This window comes from Nelusetta ayraudi, unplaced genomic scaffold (assembly GCF_046127955.1).
Source record: "Nelusetta ayraudi isolate G7.1 ecotype Tasmania unplaced genomic scaffold, CSIRO-AGI_Nayr_v1 ptg000135l, whole genome shotgun sequence".
NCBI lineage: Eukaryota > Metazoa > Chordata > Actinopteri > Tetraodontiformes > Monacanthidae > Nelusetta > Nelusetta ayraudi.
The window spans coordinates 14,890,202-14,907,500 of record NW_027466185.1 but is presented as its reverse complement, the minus strand read 5'-3'; the positions used below and the strand labels follow the sequence as shown (position 1 = coordinate 14,907,500).

The window sequence follows — 17,299 nt, the reverse complement described above, 5'->3', positions numbered from 1 at the left end:
TGTAACAGTAACTCAGTAACTAAGTCATTGTAAAGTAAGGGCATTTACCCACAGGCGCCCTCAGTAACATCTTGGTACGGTACAGGTCGGTATTGATGCATTTCCACGGCCCCAGCACGGTCCCAGGGGTTACGATTTTGGTACCTGCCTCCTTGGAGTTCGAAGCGAGCAGAGCTGACACCGTATGGGTGACGTAGCAATGTGCAGGGCACTGATTGGGTAAAAGTTTTGACGAAAGCCAAAGGCAGTCTCTCACGAAAGACCAAAACCGCCGTTTTTTAAATGTCCCACGTGTGGATTTTTACAGTTTCACGTATTAAAAACTGAAAAGATTATGAAACTGTACCATGGGCGAACGTAGAACTACAGACGTTTCTGTTGTCTGTGGCCGAAGAAAAAGCTCATAGAGAGCTGGACGGACGGAGCGACACGCAATGACTTTAATGAAAATAACTGTACCTTATTTTCCGCGCTGTAGAACGCACTGGATTATAAGGCGCACAGTCAATAAATGGTCTATTTTCATTAAGCGAGACTAAAGAGTCAGAGATAAGTCCGTCAGTCAGTCAGACTGTATTAACCCTTTAGGCGCCATGGTCGCAAAATTGCGACAAGCGTCATTGCTGAATTAAACAAATGTGGTGCTGAAAGTAGTTTCTACTTTACACCAGGAGATGGCAAACACCTGTGGCTTCAATCTGAGCAGCATTTGTGGGGGTGTTTATATTCAGATTTCGGAGTATAAATAGAGAGAAAGCCTCAGTCGAGGAGACGAGGAAGTGGTGAAGTGGTGAAGTGGTTAGAGAGAGAGAGAGAGAGAGAGAGAGAGAGAGAGAGAGAGAGAGAGAGAGAGAGAGAGAGAGAGAGAGAGAGAGAGAGAGAGAGAGAGAGAGAGAGAGAGAGAGAGCTCAGTAACCTTCAAGTGTTGCAGGTTCCTCTGCAGATGATTCACAGCAGGAATGTGCTGAGGGGTTGGACCACTGGAGGTGGTGCTGATGCATTATGGGGACTCTCCCTATTGGAGAGGTTTGTTCGTTGACGAAGTCCTTCGTCAAGTAATGTCTGACTCAGATTCCAAAGAGGAATATTCGCACTCTGACGATGATGTTCAGTTGTCCAATGAGAGCGAGTCTGCCGGTGCGTCTTTACGCAGCGGCAGCGAGTCCATGTGCCATGACAGTCACCAAGCAGCGCATGCTTCGCCTCAGCGTGGCCGGGGCGTAGTGGGAGTAATCGGCGAATGAGGATGAGGGGACGTGGTGGTTGGGGAAGCAGGAGTGCTCAAAACACCGCTAATGGTGACGGAGGGCTCGGGGAATTAGTGATCAACGTGGTGGAAGCTGTGGGAGGAAACTCCCAGTCAGTGCCGGTGGAGGCAGCAGATTGTTCGTGGTCACCCTGTAAATTACAGTGATGATGGCTGGGTCTGTTTGAGATGTGTGGAAAATTAGTGGATAAAACATTTTGATGAGCCTGTGGGATATTGTGGAGACAGGGATCTGACATACAGACCCCTGACATCTGACATCATACAAAAACAAACAAACAATCAAAAATGTACTCCTTTCACAAAGTTTGGGTCATACTGAAGATTTTTCTCAATTACAGTATGGCTTTATCTCTAACCCATTTCAAGTCACAGCCATTTGAAATCTTGATATTAAAATTTAATATTTTCTTGAAAAGATTCTGACGCTTAAAGGGTTAACTGCGTTCACAGTAACTCTAAAACTTGTTTGTAACATGTAAAAAAACAACAGAATGATACCGCTAGAAATATGTTACCAACGCAAGTCGTAATCCACCGGAGGTCCTCTACTACAGTTCAGAATCAAAGAAGCCGGAAAGGTAACACACACTCACACACCAGAAGCACAGTATAGCCCCTTCTCAACTGGATGAAAAACGCAGTGAAGTCCCGGTTTAGTCCGCATTTGGTGGCAGTGAAGCAGGCTCACCGAGCAGCGCTCATGTGAAACTTCAATACTTTATAATTTATGTGAAGTGTCTTTACCAGTACATGCCGCTAATTTCAGCTGACTTCCCAAGATCTCATGATGCTTTGCAGCAGCACGCAAAGCATCATGGGATACATAAGTAGGAAGGATAGTAGCGGTGCATCCTTGGAAATCGGCTAAAACGAGGGCGCATTCCGAGTACGCATTTTGAGCGTCCTAAGCACCCTCGGGAATTGGGACGAGCCCTCGTGCAGTGCGATGACGCAACTTCCTTTCAAAATGCGTACTTCAAGGATGCAGACCCTGAATTGAGACACAGCACATGTGTGTTTGAGTTGGACACCCCTGCTCTGCTCTGCTCTGATCGGCCGCTGGCTCCTCCCCCCAGGTGAAGAAGCAGAGTCAGCTCCCCCTGCTGGACTACTTGCTGCAGGAGCACGGTGGCGCCGCCACCACTGAGAGCTTCCTGACAGCCCAAAGGAACTTCGTGCAGAGCTGCGCCGCCTACAGCCTCATCTGCTACCTGCTGCAGGTCAAGGACAGGTGAGACATTTAAATAAATGTTTTTTTGAAAGATTAAAAGTCCAGGACTTAAAAATCTACAATAGATACATTTATGATGAACAATGTTTCAGGTCAAAGGTCATCATGTCAGCTGTTTTACAAGTGTTTCTTTTTGTGTTGTGGTCCAATGGGAAAAAAAATCTTTTTTGGGCTGAATGGAGTTTTTAGCTGCAGTACCTCCAGTGTCCAGTGTGGTGTCAAGCAGCAGCTCTAACTCTGCCCCCTGGTGTCCAGGCACAATGGGAACATCCTGCTGGACTCAGACGGTCACATCATCCACATCGACTTTGGCTTCATCCTGTCATCGTCCCCCAGGAACCTGGGCTTCGAGACCTCCGCCTTCAAACTGACCCCTGAGTTTGTGGAGGTGAGAGAGAGAGAGAGAGAGAGAGAGAGAGAGAGAGAGAGAGAGAGAGAGAGAGAGAGAGAGAGAGAGAGAGACAAACACACACACACACACACACACACACACACACACACACACACACACACGCACACACACACACAGTGGAGATGTTGCTGTGTGTGGACCCTCACCAGCTCTCTCTCTCCACCCCCTCCAGGTGATGGGTGGTGTAGATGGAGACATGTTCCTCTACTACAAGGTGTTGATGCTGCAGGGTCTGCTGGCTGCCAGGAAGCACATGGACAAGGTGCTTCAGATAGTGGAGATCATGCAGCAAGGTGAGGCCCCGCCCCCTGCAATCTCCCTCAGAGGATGCTGGCTCTGTCAGCTGCTCAGAGGAGAGCACTGGAGAGTTCATGACCTCTTGATCTCCAGGCTGCTCATCAAACCAGTCCCGCCTCCACTGGCCCGCAGCTAATAGGCTGCAGGCCAGTGGAGGCGGGACACAGCCAGGGTCCTTGGAGGACCTCGCTTCCTGTCTGTCTGGCTAGCTGTAGCGCTGTTAGCTCAGCTGCCCCTCCCTCCCTCTCTCACTTCCTGCCCCTCTTCCTCCCCTCCCCCCCAGGCTCCCAGCTAGCCTGCCTTCAGGGCAGCAGTACCATCCGTAGCCTGAAGGAGCGCTTCCACATGTCGCTGACGGAGGAGCAGCTGCAGCGGCGGGTGGAGCAGCTGGTGGACGGCTCGGTGCGCTCCATCACCACCAAGCTCTACGACTCCTTCCAGTACGTTACCAACGGCATCATGTGATACCCCTGGGAGGTGTTGGGGGGGACTTCCTGTCGTACAGGAAGCTCCGCCCCCCCCTCTCTCTGCTGTTCCCCAGGAACTCGAGCAGCTGCTGTGCTGATGGAGAACACACAGGTCAAATAATTAAAAAGCTCTCTTCTGATTGGTCCAGAGATAAACTCTCTCCAATCACCTCTGGCCAATCAGGAGTGGCGGCTATATGGAAGAGCCCTTCAAAAAAAATAAAAATAAAGACTTTACTTCTGATTGTTTTTTTTAACAGAACACCATCCACTTTTGTTTACACTAATACCATTCATCAATTATTAATTAGTGTGAGTGCGTTGTGAGTTAAAGCTTTGAATCTTAAACGGTGTGTGTGTGTGTGTGTGTGTGTGTGTGTGTGTGTGTGTGTGTGTGTGTGTGTGTGTGTGTGTGTGTGTGTGTGTGTAATGCTGGCGGTGGCTATATGCAATGTCCCCAGTCAGAGCAACACAGCACTAGCTGTTTTCTATCAGCTGTGGAGTTTCAGGACCATTATCATCATTCTTTTCATCATCCTCGTCATGAGATGACAAACCCACAAAGCTAAGACAAAACTCTAGCCCAGTTTCTATCGTGTCTAGTCAAGAATTATTGAAATTATTAAATTGGAGAGAAAAAAAGGAGGGAAAATGCCCGCGAAGCCGTGACCCCAATCCAAACAGCTCCGCGACCCACTTTTGGGTTGCAACCCACCAGTTGAAACGCTGCTCCACACTACACCTTCTGTAATGTCCACAACAACTCCGTGAAGTTCATGGTTGGTTGTTGATTCACACATTTATGAGGCACAACACTAAATTATCACGTGGCGTTGCTAACTAGCAACACACACACACACACTAGGGTTGCCACTCGTCCCGTTTTTCCCAGAATAGTTCTCTTTTTTTTCACCACCTGTCCCGGGAAAAATAAAATCTCTCCTGGGACACAATTTGTCCCATTTTTTAGGGAAAATGACAAAACCTCATTTGATTTCCGTCTGTGGTCTAGATAGGGTTGCCAACCCTCCTGTAAAATACGCAATTGTCCCGTATTTGGCAACTAAAAAACCTGTCCCGTAATGAACTGATACGGGACGCATTTCACTTTGTCCCGTATATTTTCACTTTTACCGTGCACAGTGAGCGTCCACAGCCAGGTCGGATGGACTTCATGTTGGTGTGGTAGTACCTCATAAATATGACGTTATGTTACTAACATGTACCGTATGTACCACAGTGGAATGTAGTCTGTTTTCTGATGGTGTTAAAACCGCAGAGTCACTGATCACACACACACACACACACACACACACACACACACACACACACACACACACACACACACACACACACACACACACACACACACACACACACACACACACACACACAGGAAACCTTTCAGTTAGTCTTTACTGGTCATTGACATCACAACAACCTAAATACAAAGCTTTGACCAGCAGGTGGTAGCATTGTAACGTGTCAGCAGCAGCAGATCTCAGGTCAGTTCCGGCAGCAGAGTGGCCACCTGGTGGCCCAGGGGACTGGCTGGGGCGGGGCTCCGAAGGGGCAGAGCTACAGGGGCTCCCAAATGGTCAGACAAACACCACCAGTGGCGGAACAGTCAGTCAGTCAGTCAGCCAACCAGGACCAGGTCATGTGACGCAGTGGTGGGCAGAGCCTCCAGGACCAGGTGAGCGACTCCCTCACGACGTCTGATGGTTCATTGATTAACGGATTAATTGATTAACTACGAGAGGATGGACAGTTTCCTGATTATTGGATCAATAATGTGTGTGTGGGGCAGGATGGTGAAGGACTAGAGGACGACACACTCCGAGTCCTTGTCTCTCCTTCTGGCGACGCCCTGCTGTGAGCCTTGACCTCTGACCTGCAAACACAAGAGACTGGTCACAAACACCAGGAACACCCCCCACAACCTCTCCAGTGATGTCTGGATGCTGATAGGGCGATGTGAGCAGGGGGCGGGGCCAAGTTGTCACCTGCTGCTGCTGCTGCTGTTGCTGCTGCTGCTGCTGCTGCTGGTACTCCTCCTGCTGCAGCTGCCTGGCCAGTTCCAGGTCACTGAGGGGCCCCGGGGCCCCGGCTTGCTGCTGCTGCTGCAGGGACACAGCCACCAGGTAGTCCTGCAGCCCCCGAGAGACTCTGTTAGTCACACCCCTGACCCCACCCTTGACCCCCAAATCCCTGACATCCTGACCCTTCTGACCTTGACCTCCAAACTCCTGGACCCCCGACACCTCCAACCTCCAACCCCTGAACCTTGAACACAGGAGGTACACAGGGATGGTGGCGCCATCCTCTACCCCCTGACCACCCTGAGCCCCCTGACCCCCAACAACTGCACCCTCTGAACCATCTGACCCTTCAACCCTCAACCTCTTGACCCCCAAACACCTGAACCCTATGACCCCCTAACCCTTCGACTCTCAACCCATGAACCCTAACCGTTGACCCATTGACCTCCCTTACTACCCGACCCTGACCCTTAACCCTCCGACCCCAAATCCTTGACCTCCCATACCCCCAACCACCCGAACCCTATGACCCTTTGGCCCCTGACCCTTCAACCCTCAACCCCCTGACCACCAACCCCTCCGACCCTCCAACCCCTGGACCCCCTAAGCCCTCTGACCCCTCACCTGGTCTATCTGCTGCTGCTGCTGCTGTGTGCTGGGTGCCAGAGGCAGCGTGGCAGGCGGTGCTCTCTGTGGCGGGTGACACAGTCTGAAGTCGGAGTCGCAGAAGTTGCCGTCGCCCTCGACGTTGTGCAGCGACTCCCAGACCAGAGCCTCCTCCTGGAGAAAGCCCTGGTCCGTCACCAGCAGGTACAGGTGGCCCTGCAGGGACCAGTACTGTCAGGACGAGCACCACCCCTCTGCTGCCAGTGTGTGTGAGTGGGCGCCACCTTGTGTTTGATCATGGTACTGAAGTGGTTGTTCCTGAAGAAGACGGAGATCTCGCCCTCCCGGGCCGTCGTGTTGAGCTCACACAGACCGTGATAGGACAACTGGGTGGCCGTGGCCTCCAGGAACTGCTCCGCCACCAGGCCTGCAGAGAGAGAGAGAGAGAGAGAGCGAGAGAGAAACACACACACAACCAGAGTAACACACACCTATGAATAAAAGCTTCAATCACGCTAGCTGCTAGCTAGCCTACTTAGCTCCACAGCAGAAACATGTTGAGCTGTGTGTGTGTGTGTGTGTGTGTGTGTGTGTGTGTGTGTGTGTGTGTGTGTGTGTGTGTGCGTGTGTTACCTTCACTGACTCGGCTGCTGTCTGCTGAGTGTTTGTAGTCGATGATCTTCTCCACCAGCTGGTTGTAACTCAGCTTCCCCACTGAGGCCACCATCTCTGGACTCTACACACACACACACACACGCACACACACACACATACACACACAGTCTCAACGCTACTCTCTCAACGACCCCCAGCACCGCCTCTCTCTTTCTCTTCTACCTGAGGGTCGAGCAGCCAGCCGTGGTACAGTGGGATGTCCAACAGGTCGAAAACGATGCATTCAGGTGTGTATTCAAAGTCAGACACTCCAGTGAAACGCACGTTGACGTCCAGACCAGTAGACAGCTTGGGGAGCACGGCCATGGCATCGCTCATGTTCTGACACACACACACACACACACACACACACAGTGAGCAAAATCATCACACACACACACACACACACACACACACACACACACACACACACACACACACACACACACACACACACACACACACACACAGTGTCACCTGCTGGAAGTTGAGCTCCATCCCGTCCGTCTTCTCTCTGGGTGTGACACAAAGCACACACTCACCTGTGCAACACACACGCGGCTTTTAGTGTCCTTGTCATGTGACCAGCAGGAGCCAATCAGGAGTCAGAGCTGTGAGGGAGGTCTTCTTACCGAGGTGAGTCATGAGGTCCTCAGTGGTGACCACCTCCGTCTGGGCCGGCAGCTTAGCCTGACACACACACACACACACACACACACACACACACACACACACACACACACACACACACACAGTGTTGAGGCAGTGCGTTGCTATCCCGGCTGTGGCCTGTAGGGGGCAGTGATGACGATGCATGGGGCAGTAGGGGGCAGTGTTGTACCTTCCAGCGCAGGAAGAGTGTGTTCATGATGGCCAGCAGGGGGCAGGGTCCGTTTTGGCTCTGGGTGATGATAGGGGTCTTCTTCTCCTTCCAGGTGATCCACTTGACCAGGTAGTACGCCGGCGTGTTCGGACCAGGCTCAGCCACAGCGCCCCCTGTGGACGGGAGCAGAGGAGATGGGTGAAGGGTTCTCCTCATCTGGCTCTGACAGTCACATGACCTCTGATGGTCAGGGGCAACTGTTGATGTTGCGGCCCCTGTCTCACCAGCAGCTCCTGGTGGCTGCTGCTCGGTGGTGGGTGGGGGGTCAGACCCTGGAAGTCCAGGACCAGCCCCAATGGTGGCGCCATCCTCCAGGTCCAGGGAGGAGCCCCCTGGTAGCGGCAGGCTGTCCGACATCTCCAGGCTGGGCAGGGAGAAGGAGGCAGAGTCTGAGGACTCACGCTGCTCCTCCCAGCCCTCGTCCTGGTCCAGACCTGCACCACACAGACAGCTGCTTCACTTCACATCCAAGCTGCTCCTCCCCAACCTTGGACCCTGAACCCTGAACCTTGATCCTGAATCCCTGAATCAGACCCTGAACCCTGAACCCTGAACCTGGACCCTGAAAGCCAGACCCTAAATCCTTAACCCCGACCATGAACCCTGAAACTCAATCCTGAACCCCTGAATCAGACTCTGGGGTCTGAATCAGATCCTTGACCCTGAACCAGACCCTGGACCCCTAGACCCAGACCCAGTACCTGACTCTCCTCCTGGCTCCGGCAGTCTGTCCATCTCAAGCAGAACTGACAGAGATTCTTCTTCTATGGTGGCAACAGTGACAGTCTCCATGTCGGAGGACAGCGAGGAGGACTCTGGCGGTGTGGGTGTGACCTCCTCCTCCTCCTCCTCCAGCTCCACCTCAGGCCTGGCTGCTGCTCTGAGGTCCAGCTGCAGGCTCTCCGTGCTCCTGCTGGGCTCTTTGCTCTCGACAGGAAGTGATGCATCCTCTCCGCTCTGTGTGATTGGCCGGCGGGCCGACGACGCGGCACTGGAGCTAGCAGGTGCTGCCATGGTGGGGTGGACGTGGACAACGGGAGCAGGGCAGGTGGAGAGGGCGTTTCACGTTGGGGTTAGGAAAGGGGCGTGGCCTCAGCAGCAGTGACAGCAAGCAGGTGAGCCGCCAACATGACCACCAGGGAGCCTCAACGGCTCACCCGACTCTCACACAGGAAGTAACCTCAGCCGCTAACAGGAAGCAGACCGTGTGACCACGCTGTCAAACAGCAGCGACTTCCTCCTCACTCAACCCTGAATGGCCGGCTGTCTGATTGGTCAGACCACCTGAGGGAGACAGAGAAGACCAATCAGGACGTGGTCAGGCAAATATTTCCCATCATGCAATTTGACCTCAGTGTGAAAACAACAAAAAAAAAAATCGTCATATAAACTAGTCCTGTGTTTGGGATGTACTGTGTTGACTTTTCGAGAATGACGTCACGTCACTCAGCCCTGTGATGTCATCGCTTGATACGGGACAGGAAGGTGTTTAGCAGTGAAGCTACAGTCGCGGTAACAGAGTCACAGCAGAAGTTAAAACTGGTGTTTCACAGCGGCGCAGAGACACACACGAGTCAGTGAAGGCGTCGTCACAACAACGAGCGGAACAGCGTTTCCCAGAATGCATCTCTGTTGCTAAAAAAAAAAAAAAAACAACAGGAGTGACGGTGGATTGAAAATTAGTAGCGAGCCCGTGCGGGGTTTTAACCTTCCTGGTGCTGAGACCATTCTCTGCTTCCCCGCCGACAAAGTTCTCTTTCCGATCCTCCTTCCGGTCCGCGGCTCGTCTTTCCAACAGCTTTCCGAGCTAGCAAAACAACTGGCCGAGCTAGTCTAACCTGATGCTAACGCTCCGAGCGAGCAAACTTGGCTAACTTAGCCGAGTTAGCCAAGTTAGCTCCCGCTCCTGGCCGAGTCCTGGTACCTTTGGACGGTCTCGGCGGAGATCGTGGAGGCTCACGGCGGCCCTTCAGCGGCTCCTCAGCGGTGGCGCGGGGGCTCTCATGCTCGGCTGTTTACATCCACTCTCCCTCTGACGGGAGGACCGTAGGCCACGCCCATCGGCGCACCAACAAACTCCACTGTGGACACGTCACTTCCGGTGAACTTTTAAGAGCCGCGCTAGCAATTTGCTAGTAGAGTAGGACGGTACAGAACCCGGAAGGAACATGGGATGGAAGGGAAACAAATTGAAGGGTAAAAAAACAACAAAAAAAAGATGGGGAGGGAGGAGAGGGGGCGGTTGGAAGAGTTAAAAAAAAAAAGAAAGAAAGAAAGAAAAGAAAATTGGCGAGATTTCGCAAAACATTCTTCTTGAACAATCTTGAAGAAGTGCAGCGGTGGACATAAGTTTTCGGACACCTGCTGCTGCTGCTGCTGCAGTCTCAACTGGAGGTTTCAGCAACACATTCAGAATACTGATCTCCCCCCAGGACCTTGTGGGAAGTCCAATCTCCTCTCTGACCAATATCGGATGTCTTAGATGTCTCGGTGTGGTTGAGGACCCGACACGTCAGAGCCTCAGAGCTTCCGCCCACACGGCCACATGACGGCTGATTGACAACTGGTGTCGGGAGAGTCTTACAGCTCCTCGCTATCAGCTTCACCAGGAAAGAAACCAGAAATCTCCATCAAGCTCTCACGTTTCTCCTCAATCTGTCAATCATTCAGTTCATCGGTCAATCAAAGCACTTCATCACACTGCCCCCTGCTGGAACACCTGAGCTCCATGACAGTTGGAGAGATGCTGTGTCATTGTTTCATATTGAGTTTATTTTCTGATTTAAAGTCTGAGTCGACTATTTTAATCTCAATGTAGTTTTTATTCACACAGTTTTATCAAAAACCAGACTGGAAATAAACACTGTACAAACTGGAGAACAGAAGAAGAAGGAGAAGAGAGTGGAGCAGCAGCAGATGTGAGGTCGTCGTCAGGACATCTTCTGGAAGACAAACACCAAGTAGATACCTGGAGAGGACACAGGGTGGCGCCAGTGAGTCAGTGGAGATGTCTGGACCAGTGGTTCACAACTGTAGGTGCAGGAGTCTCACCACCTTCAGCTCAGTGTTCTCAAGACTCAAATTTATTTTTATAGTTTAACTTTCTATCACACGTCGTCAAAAATGATCTAAATTATTGAACTGAGTTGTTTGTCCTGCAAAATAAATACAAAACATTTCCCTCTCTCTCTCTCCATTTATAGATTTTGAAATCCCTTTAGAAATAAATGAATAAAAAAAAATTGAAAATGCCCACAAAGCTGAAGCGACCCAATCAAAACAGCTCTGCAGCCCACTTTTGGGTCACGACCCAAAAGTTGAGAAAGGCTGGCCTAGATAAACTATAAAAAGTTGATTTAAAAACAGTGAACATTGTGTTGTTGTTGTTCTTACTGTCTATCATCATTATAATTATCATTATCATCACTTCACATCCTGATGTGGTAATGCTGAGTTCAGGTCCCCTCCTTCACAAGAGCTTCATTAGTAATAAGTCAAATAGCACTAAACATTGAACACCAGTGTAAACCCATGAGGTTTCTTCAGTGAGAGCAAGCCTGGCGCCCCCTACTATTCAGGCCTCCAGTGGAGGAACTCACTTGTTGCTTCCCACTCGGACCTGCTGAGGGTTCCCTGCACACAGAGAGAGCACAGTCAGAACCAGGACCAGGACCAGAGCCAGACAGTGAGAGCGACGAGACCCACCAGTGGTAGTGTGACTCCAGCTCTGACGCAGTGCTCTTCAGCATGGCTGTACTCGTGTGGAGATTGGCTCTCCTGCCGGGAAGCGTCCTCACCGGAAAACGGCTGCAACACAAGCAGCGGGTCAGACACCTGCGATTGATCCATCGGCTGATTGATCAGTTGATATAGATCAATCAGCAGCAGCAGCAGCAGCAGCAGGCTCACCTCCAGGGCCATCATCTTCATCATCAGGCTGCGGTGCTGCTCCTTCTGCACCTTCTCCTGGAAGAACTCTGAGAACCTCTGCTTCAGCACCAGACGCATCTTGTAGCGCTTGGCCATGCTGGATGGCAGAGGTCAAAGGTCAGCACACACTCACATGCAGCATGACAGAAATTCTGAATATTTTTCACTAATTTGGGCTCAATATAATGTCAAATCATCCAACTGTCCATGTGATGTTAATGTCTTTCTTGCTTTATAATAAATATTTCACTTTATTTCTTTATAATTCATATAATTTTCCCTCATTTGCACTTGGCTGTTGCTGGGATCATGCAAATTTCCCCCAATGTGGGATTAATAAAGGCTTCAATTCTATTTGTTCTATCCTTTTTATTCTATCCTATCTATTATCACATTCCATCTATTCTATCTGTTCTATCCCATCTATTTTCTTCTCTTCCATCTCTCGTATAGCCCACACACACACACTCACTGTTCTAGTAGGGGGAAGTAGACGAGGAACTCTGGGACGTCGACCACGTGGTCCAGGCTGAAGTGGTACTGGCAGCCGAACAGCGGGTAGGGGCCCTTGTTCTGGAAGGAGACCTTGAACACCTCGCTGCCGAAGGAGAGCGAGTCCGACGCCTCCACACGCTTCCTAGAGGAGGAGGGAAGGCGGGGGAGGGGTCAGTGCTGATGGTGATAAGGTCACAGATTTTGGGGGAAATGGGGGGGGGGGGGGGGGGGTAGGCTCCTCACACCAACTCGAAGGCGTCGGGCGTGGTACCGATGAAGAAGCCACCGGGCCGCAGACGCTCACAGGCGTTGCGCAGCATCATGTCGGCCTGCTGGAGGCTCTCGAAGGAGTAGTGGTACACAAACTGACAGCTGCACAGGTCAAAGGTCAGGCCAGGGTCAGCCAGCTTCTCCGCCAGCACCTCCTGGCAGGGGGGAGGAGACACACACACATAGAGTCACACACCCACACGCACACACAGGCCCAATAGTAGCTCTAGGTGGAGTTCTAGGTGCTGTGGATCTATGTGCTGGAGTTCTAGATGCTGGAATCCCAACTGCTGGTATCATACAAAACGCAGGTATTTCAAGTATACCTGCATTTTGTTCATCATAGTTCCAGATTTAAAGTGAAATCTGCTTTATTGTTTGACAGCCAAACAGTGACAAGCCAGTGTTGAAGCCGATGCGTCACGTTGATGTTTCACAGTAAAATCCAGCAAACAGAAAAAAAAAAATCCAGCACATTGTATATTTTGATAAAAATCAACCGGATCCACCATGTTTTTCATGCGTCACTACTGCGTCAAGCGCAGCAGGTAGAATCGTTCAGGCAGGAAGTCAATAATATGATAACACGGTGGATCCAGTTGATTGCTGTGGCTCCACCCACCTTGCTGCAGTCTGCGGTGATGAACTGGGCGCTGAAGAGGCGCTCGCTGCCGTGACTCCGCCTCCTCATGTCATCGTAGCGACTCTGGCATTGCTCCACCGACACACCAGCGATGTCTGAGAGAGAGGAGACACTAAGCCAACATGGTCGCCCCAGGATCCAACATGGCTGCCCCAGTCTTTTCAATGGAGCTGCTCACTCAGTGCAGAGGCTAAAAAGGTTGTTGGACTCTGCACGATGTGAGCATGTGGGACTTCCCACCATGCCTCTGTAACTCCCATGATGCACCAGGATGCATCAGCCAATCAGGAGCTGAGACACACAGCATGATGTCACTCTGGGAACATAAAACTCCTTTCTGGTGATTTTATGGCCTTTATCATTTTTTTTTAAAAAGATTAAAAATCTACAATAGAGAGATGGATTGTGAAGTGTGTTTGAGGTCAAAGGTTGTTCTCTCATCTTTTTGACAAGAGTGTCTTTTTGTTTTGCCGTCGAATGGGGGAAAATGCTTTTTGGGCTGCATGGGCTTAATGTCTGCAGTACCTCGAGTGGCCACTCCGAGGAACCGCTTTCTGGGCCATGGTGGTAAGAGTTGTGATAATACCACCTCCCTAGTGGTGCAGGGGGCAGGGCTTACCTGCACAGACCAGGTGAGAGATGTTGCCCCTCCTCCACTTGAGCAGGTCTCCTCCCTTCCCACAGCCCAGGTCCAGCACCGCCACCTGGTGGGAGCCCGCCTCCCGCACCTGCTCCAGGATCTCACCTGTCAATCACACAGTCCGCTCAGCCACAGCCTGCTGCTGGGATTGATCAGGTGATCAGCTAACCCACCAATCAGGACACTCTTCAGCCAGTTGTTGAAGTTCCTCATGAAGAAGATCCTGCTGCGGCTCCTGGCGGCCAGACCCACCTCCTGCAGGTTGTTGTAGTGGCTGGCCACCTTCAGGCTGTGCTCGCTCACCTGGGACCATCAAGACCATCACGACCACCATCATCATCATCATCTTCTCACTGCCAGGTGTTCCACCTCCAGCACGACCTACCAGCTTCTTGGATGGAGGCTCCTCTTCGTCCTCCCGCCTCCTCTTAAGCGCCACCCCCCGACCCTCCTCCTCCTCCGGTGGCTTGGGGACACAGTTCAACTCCATGGTTCTCACTGGCGAAACAGACAGGAAGTGAGTAGAACAGACAAGCAGGAAGTGGGTGGTACAGACAAAGAGGAAGTGATGGTGTTGATTGGCTGGTGGTCCCATAGAGATATACATATACATTAGGGATGGGAAGATTAACCGATGCCTATCGATACACGGACAGGCGCGGGCACGATGCGAGTGCATCGGTAGAGCAGCCGTGAATCGATGCAATTTTGGGATTAAATCTAGATGCATCGTTCTTTACGTTTGTCACAGACCGATACAGCGCTGCACAGTGCAGTGCTGGAATTTACAGCACAGCGCAGTTGTAAAATAAATAAATAACCAGACCAGACGCCGAAACGATCGCTGCGCGAGCCGGCCACGGAGGTGCGTGCTGCTTCAAGTCTGGTGTGAACGACACCCTCTTTCCGCGGCTATTTGTGGAACGATTCTACAGCCAAAAATGCCCAACAACAAAGAACACTGGCCACTGCCGGACTCCTGAATTCTGTGCTGGCAGTTACAACACTGCGCTGTGCTGGATCAACTGATATTCCTAAAGAAAAACCTTAGAGTGGAACATGTCAGTTGAATAATACAGTATGGACTGAAAGTGACACACCAATGAGTAGTTGCATTGCGTACTAATTTTATATATATATATATATATATATATGTGTGTGTGTGTGTGTGTGTGTGTGTGTGTGTGTGTGTGTGTGTATACACACAACAACAACAACAACAACAAACAAACAAAAGTGCGAGAACGCACGGAGCTGCTGGAGAGGCTGTCACCATGGTCACCATGGTCACCATTTGTGGCAGTCCCCCGCGTCGGCGTAGTGTATAGTGTTCCTGAAAATCGGGAACGTAACTACACATCTGACGTTTATATAAACTCAAACCGTTTTAAAAAGCACTTCAAAATTGAGTCCGATATATTTTTAAAAAGGTATGTGCACGGTAGACATTAATGTTATGAATGGCTTAGCTGTCTCAAGTAAGATGGCCGCGGTCTGGCAACGTCGCTCTCCATTGGCGAACAGAGCGCATGAGCCATCTAGTGTTTATATTTATATCTATCTATCTATGGGTGGGCCATCCAAGAACCTGAGTGACGTCACTCACTGGAAACCGTGACCGTCGACATAATGCTTTTGTAGAAGCGCATTGCTGCCATACTACAAAAAAACAAAAACAAAAGCAGGGCTCAGTATCACAGCATCGAGACTGTCACGTTTTAACAAGACATTTTTCACGTTATAATGTTAATCTGTGCCCTGTTTTCTTTTCCCAGTATGGCAGCAATAGGCTTCCGTAGTCTTTGACTTTCCGACTTGTTCAAATTGTACTACTGACTTTCTTCTTCTACTCTCACAACAGCCGCTGCATGGAGTAGTTGGACAAACTACACACGTGTCGTTGTACTTTACTCGATGGGAATAAAGCTTCTTCATCTCGATTATCACACATTATTTAAGCTAAACTCTTTCTATTCAGCACAATTACCAAGCACATGCTCACGACGGAGCCAAAACAAACCATTGCATATTGCTATTACGCTTAATAAAATAAAAATATAAATGTGTGAAACATTAAATTCAAATGGTCGCCGTTATAACTGGAAAATACGGCATTAAGTCCGGAGAACATCAGTTGAATCGCTTCTTCACAGCGAGAGGTGAGAGAACAAATCGCTTCCTGCTAACCACGGCACAGCCGCTAGCTTTAGCCGCTAGCTGGCTAACTAGCTCGCAGTGAACCGTCCCTCGGGGCGGTGTGTGAGTAGAGGAGGCCGGTGGGAGCCTCCGGAGACCGCCGGGGCCAGGGAGAGCCAGCGACTCGCACACTCACCCAGTCTATGGGACGATTTCTTCCGCTGCAGCCGCAGAGACTGACAGCAACAGCAGCAGCGATGGGCTTACAACTGTGGTAGCAATACCGACTTCCGGTTATTCTTCGACGTCATATCTGTGCGACTCATGTCGGATATTTCATGCCCGATCTAGTTTAAAGAACATTATTTTTTAGAATGAGAACAGTGGCAAAGTCCCTGTCTGAAAACAAGAAACACGTTTAACTATCAAACACACATTCCAATATCAATTAAAAAATAAATAAAAATACATCAATAACTCATAATCCACTTTTACTCTGGTCTCGTGTGACTGGCGCCCTCTTCTGTGCAGGGGTGCGCCAGCACGCCACAGAGGTGGAAGTAAGTCGGTGCTGCTCGTTCAATAAACTGCAGGTCTCTCCAGTCTTTGGCTCCCCCTAGTGGCTTTAATTCGTCTTTACACTCCTACCCGATGGAAACCAAAGCCATCAGACTGTCATTGCTAGATGGGCTGTGTCTCAATTCAGGGTCTCCAGCCTTCGAAGCATGCATTTGAAGGCCAGTTGCGTCATAGCACTGCGTAATTCCCAAAAATTCAAAGGACGCTCGTAATGCGCCCTCGAAATGCGCCTTACTTTTAGCCGATTCGAAGGATACACCTCTACTATCCTTCGTGTCCTTCTGTATCCCAGGATACTTTGCATGCTGCTGCAAAAACACAACATATAAATTGAAGTATTCAACTTTCACATAAAATATTATGTTTTTAACGTAAGGTTTTTACTTATTTGTTGGATGGTGAACCAATGGTTAACTTGATGCTATAAAAACGTCACTTCCGGGGTTGGCCAGCAGGAGGGAACGGTGGCAAGACCTTCCCATGTGGTTACCAGGGAGGCGGGTTTTGGTTCGTCCTTCTTGGCCGGGTCCTTCGGAGGACCCGCCTTCGAGGATGCTTCCTTCGAAGGGTGCAGACCCTGAATTGAGACAGAGCCATGGTGTCAAAGATTCGTAAGGAAGTGACATAGCTTCTAAGGAAGTCTCGAAAAACTTTGTTGAAGACGAAGCAAACGTCAAAGAGGGTGGCTAACATTGATAGAGATAGGCAATGATTTTACGCTAACACCCTAACACCTTTAGCCTC

At 50.4% G+C, this 17,299-nt stretch overlaps 3 protein-coding genes across 6 annotated transcripts in view; 1 reads left to right on the top strand and 2 right to left on the bottom strand.

The window, feature by feature from the left end:
* Nucleotides 1-3,914, top strand: part of LOC142877184 (phosphatidylinositol 4-kinase beta-like) — a 9,491-nt gene extending 5,577 nt beyond the window's left edge. The window contains exons 11-14 of the mRNA XM_076011589.1: nucleotides 2,347-2,501; nucleotides 2,757-2,889; nucleotides 3,086-3,206; nucleotides 3,494-3,914. Of these exons, the coding sequence (XP_075867704.1) occupies nucleotides 2,347-2,501; nucleotides 2,757-2,889; nucleotides 3,086-3,206; nucleotides 3,494-3,675 (591 nt within the window). The 3' untranslated portion in view covers nucleotides 3,676-3,914. The remainder of the gene's footprint in view (nucleotides 1-2,346; nucleotides 2,502-2,756; nucleotides 2,890-3,085; nucleotides 3,207-3,493) is intronic.
* A 1,161-nt stretch (nucleotides 3,915-5,075) lies between these two features.
* mindy1 (MINDY lysine 48 deubiquitinase 1) lies at nucleotides 5,076-9,944 on the bottom strand. 2 transcript variants are annotated; one of them, XM_076011590.1, is made up of 12 exons: nucleotides 9,787-9,944; nucleotides 8,557-9,146; nucleotides 8,087-8,313; nucleotides 7,821-7,975; nucleotides 7,612-7,669; nucleotides 7,457-7,521; nucleotides 7,163-7,321; nucleotides 6,959-7,061; nucleotides 6,610-6,752; nucleotides 6,344-6,541; nucleotides 5,684-5,827; nucleotides 5,076-5,571 (listed from the first exon to the last, which is right to left on the bottom strand). In XM_076011590.1, the coding sequence occupies exons 2-12, from the start codon at nucleotides 8,874-8,876 to the stop codon at nucleotides 5,500-5,502; spliced, it is 1,644 nt and encodes a 547-aa protein (XP_075867705.1). In that variant the 5' UTR covers nucleotides 8,877-9,146; nucleotides 9,787-9,944; the 3' UTR covers nucleotides 5,076-5,499. The 2 variants fall into 2 exon arrangements, with proteins under 2 accessions (XP_075867705.1, XP_075867706.1); XM_076011591.1 differs by having other exon boundaries at nucleotides 8,087-8,296; nucleotides 8,564-9,146.
* Nucleotides 9,945-10,663: 719 nt separating this feature from the next.
* rnmt (RNA (guanine-7-) methyltransferase) lies at nucleotides 10,664-16,324 on the bottom strand. Of its 3 annotated transcripts, none has more exons than XM_076011595.1 (12): nucleotides 16,173-16,289; nucleotides 15,091-15,173; nucleotides 14,226-14,338; nucleotides 14,014-14,143; nucleotides 13,820-13,945; nucleotides 13,180-13,295; nucleotides 12,531-12,712; nucleotides 12,265-12,429; nucleotides 11,772-11,889; nucleotides 11,568-11,669; nucleotides 11,462-11,495; nucleotides 10,664-10,830 (listed from the first exon to the last, which is right to left on the bottom strand). In XM_076011595.1, exons 3-12 carry the CDS (start codon nucleotides 14,328-14,330, stop codon nucleotides 10,793-10,795), a joined length of 1,116 nt encoding a protein of 371 aa, XP_075867710.1. In that variant the 5' UTR covers nucleotides 14,331-14,338; nucleotides 15,091-15,173; nucleotides 16,173-16,289; the 3' UTR covers nucleotides 10,664-10,792. The 3 variants fall into 3 exon arrangements, with proteins under 3 accessions (XP_075867710.1, XP_075867709.1, XP_075867708.1); XM_076011594.1 differs by lacking the exon at nucleotides 16,173-16,289 and adding an exon at nucleotides 15,288-15,337; XM_076011593.1 differs by lacking the exon at nucleotides 15,091-15,173 and having other exon boundaries at nucleotides 16,173-16,324.
* Between the last annotated feature and the right edge of the window lie 975 nt (nucleotides 16,325-17,299).

Bases quoted from the DNA above. Each gene is read 5' to 3' on its own strand.
- mindy1 (XM_076011590.1), bottom strand. From the start codon at position 8,876: ATGGCAGCACCTGCTAGCTCCAGTGCCGCGTCGTCGGCCCGCCGGCCA. The intron at 7,522-7,611 runs GTAAGAAGACCT...TGTGTTGCACAG, and splicing joins GGACCTCATGACTCACCTCG to GTGAGTGTGTGCTTTGTGTC. The intron at 5,828-6,343 runs GTGAGGGGTCAG...CGGGGGCTGCAG, and splicing joins AGCAGCAGCAGATAGACCAG to GACTACCTGGTGGCTGTGTC.
- rnmt (XM_076011593.1), bottom strand. From the start codon at position 14,330: ATGGAGTTGAACTGTGTCCCCAAGCCACCGGAGGAGGAGGAGGGTCGG. The intron at 13,296-13,819 runs GTAAGCCCTGCC...CCTCTCTCTCAG, and splicing joins CTCTCACCTGGTCTGTGCAG to ACATCGCTGGTGTGTCGGTG. The intron at 12,430-12,530 runs GTGAGGAGCCTA...CTCCTCCTCTAG, and splicing joins CCCGACGCCTTCGAGTTGGT to GAAGCGTGTGGAGGCGTCGG.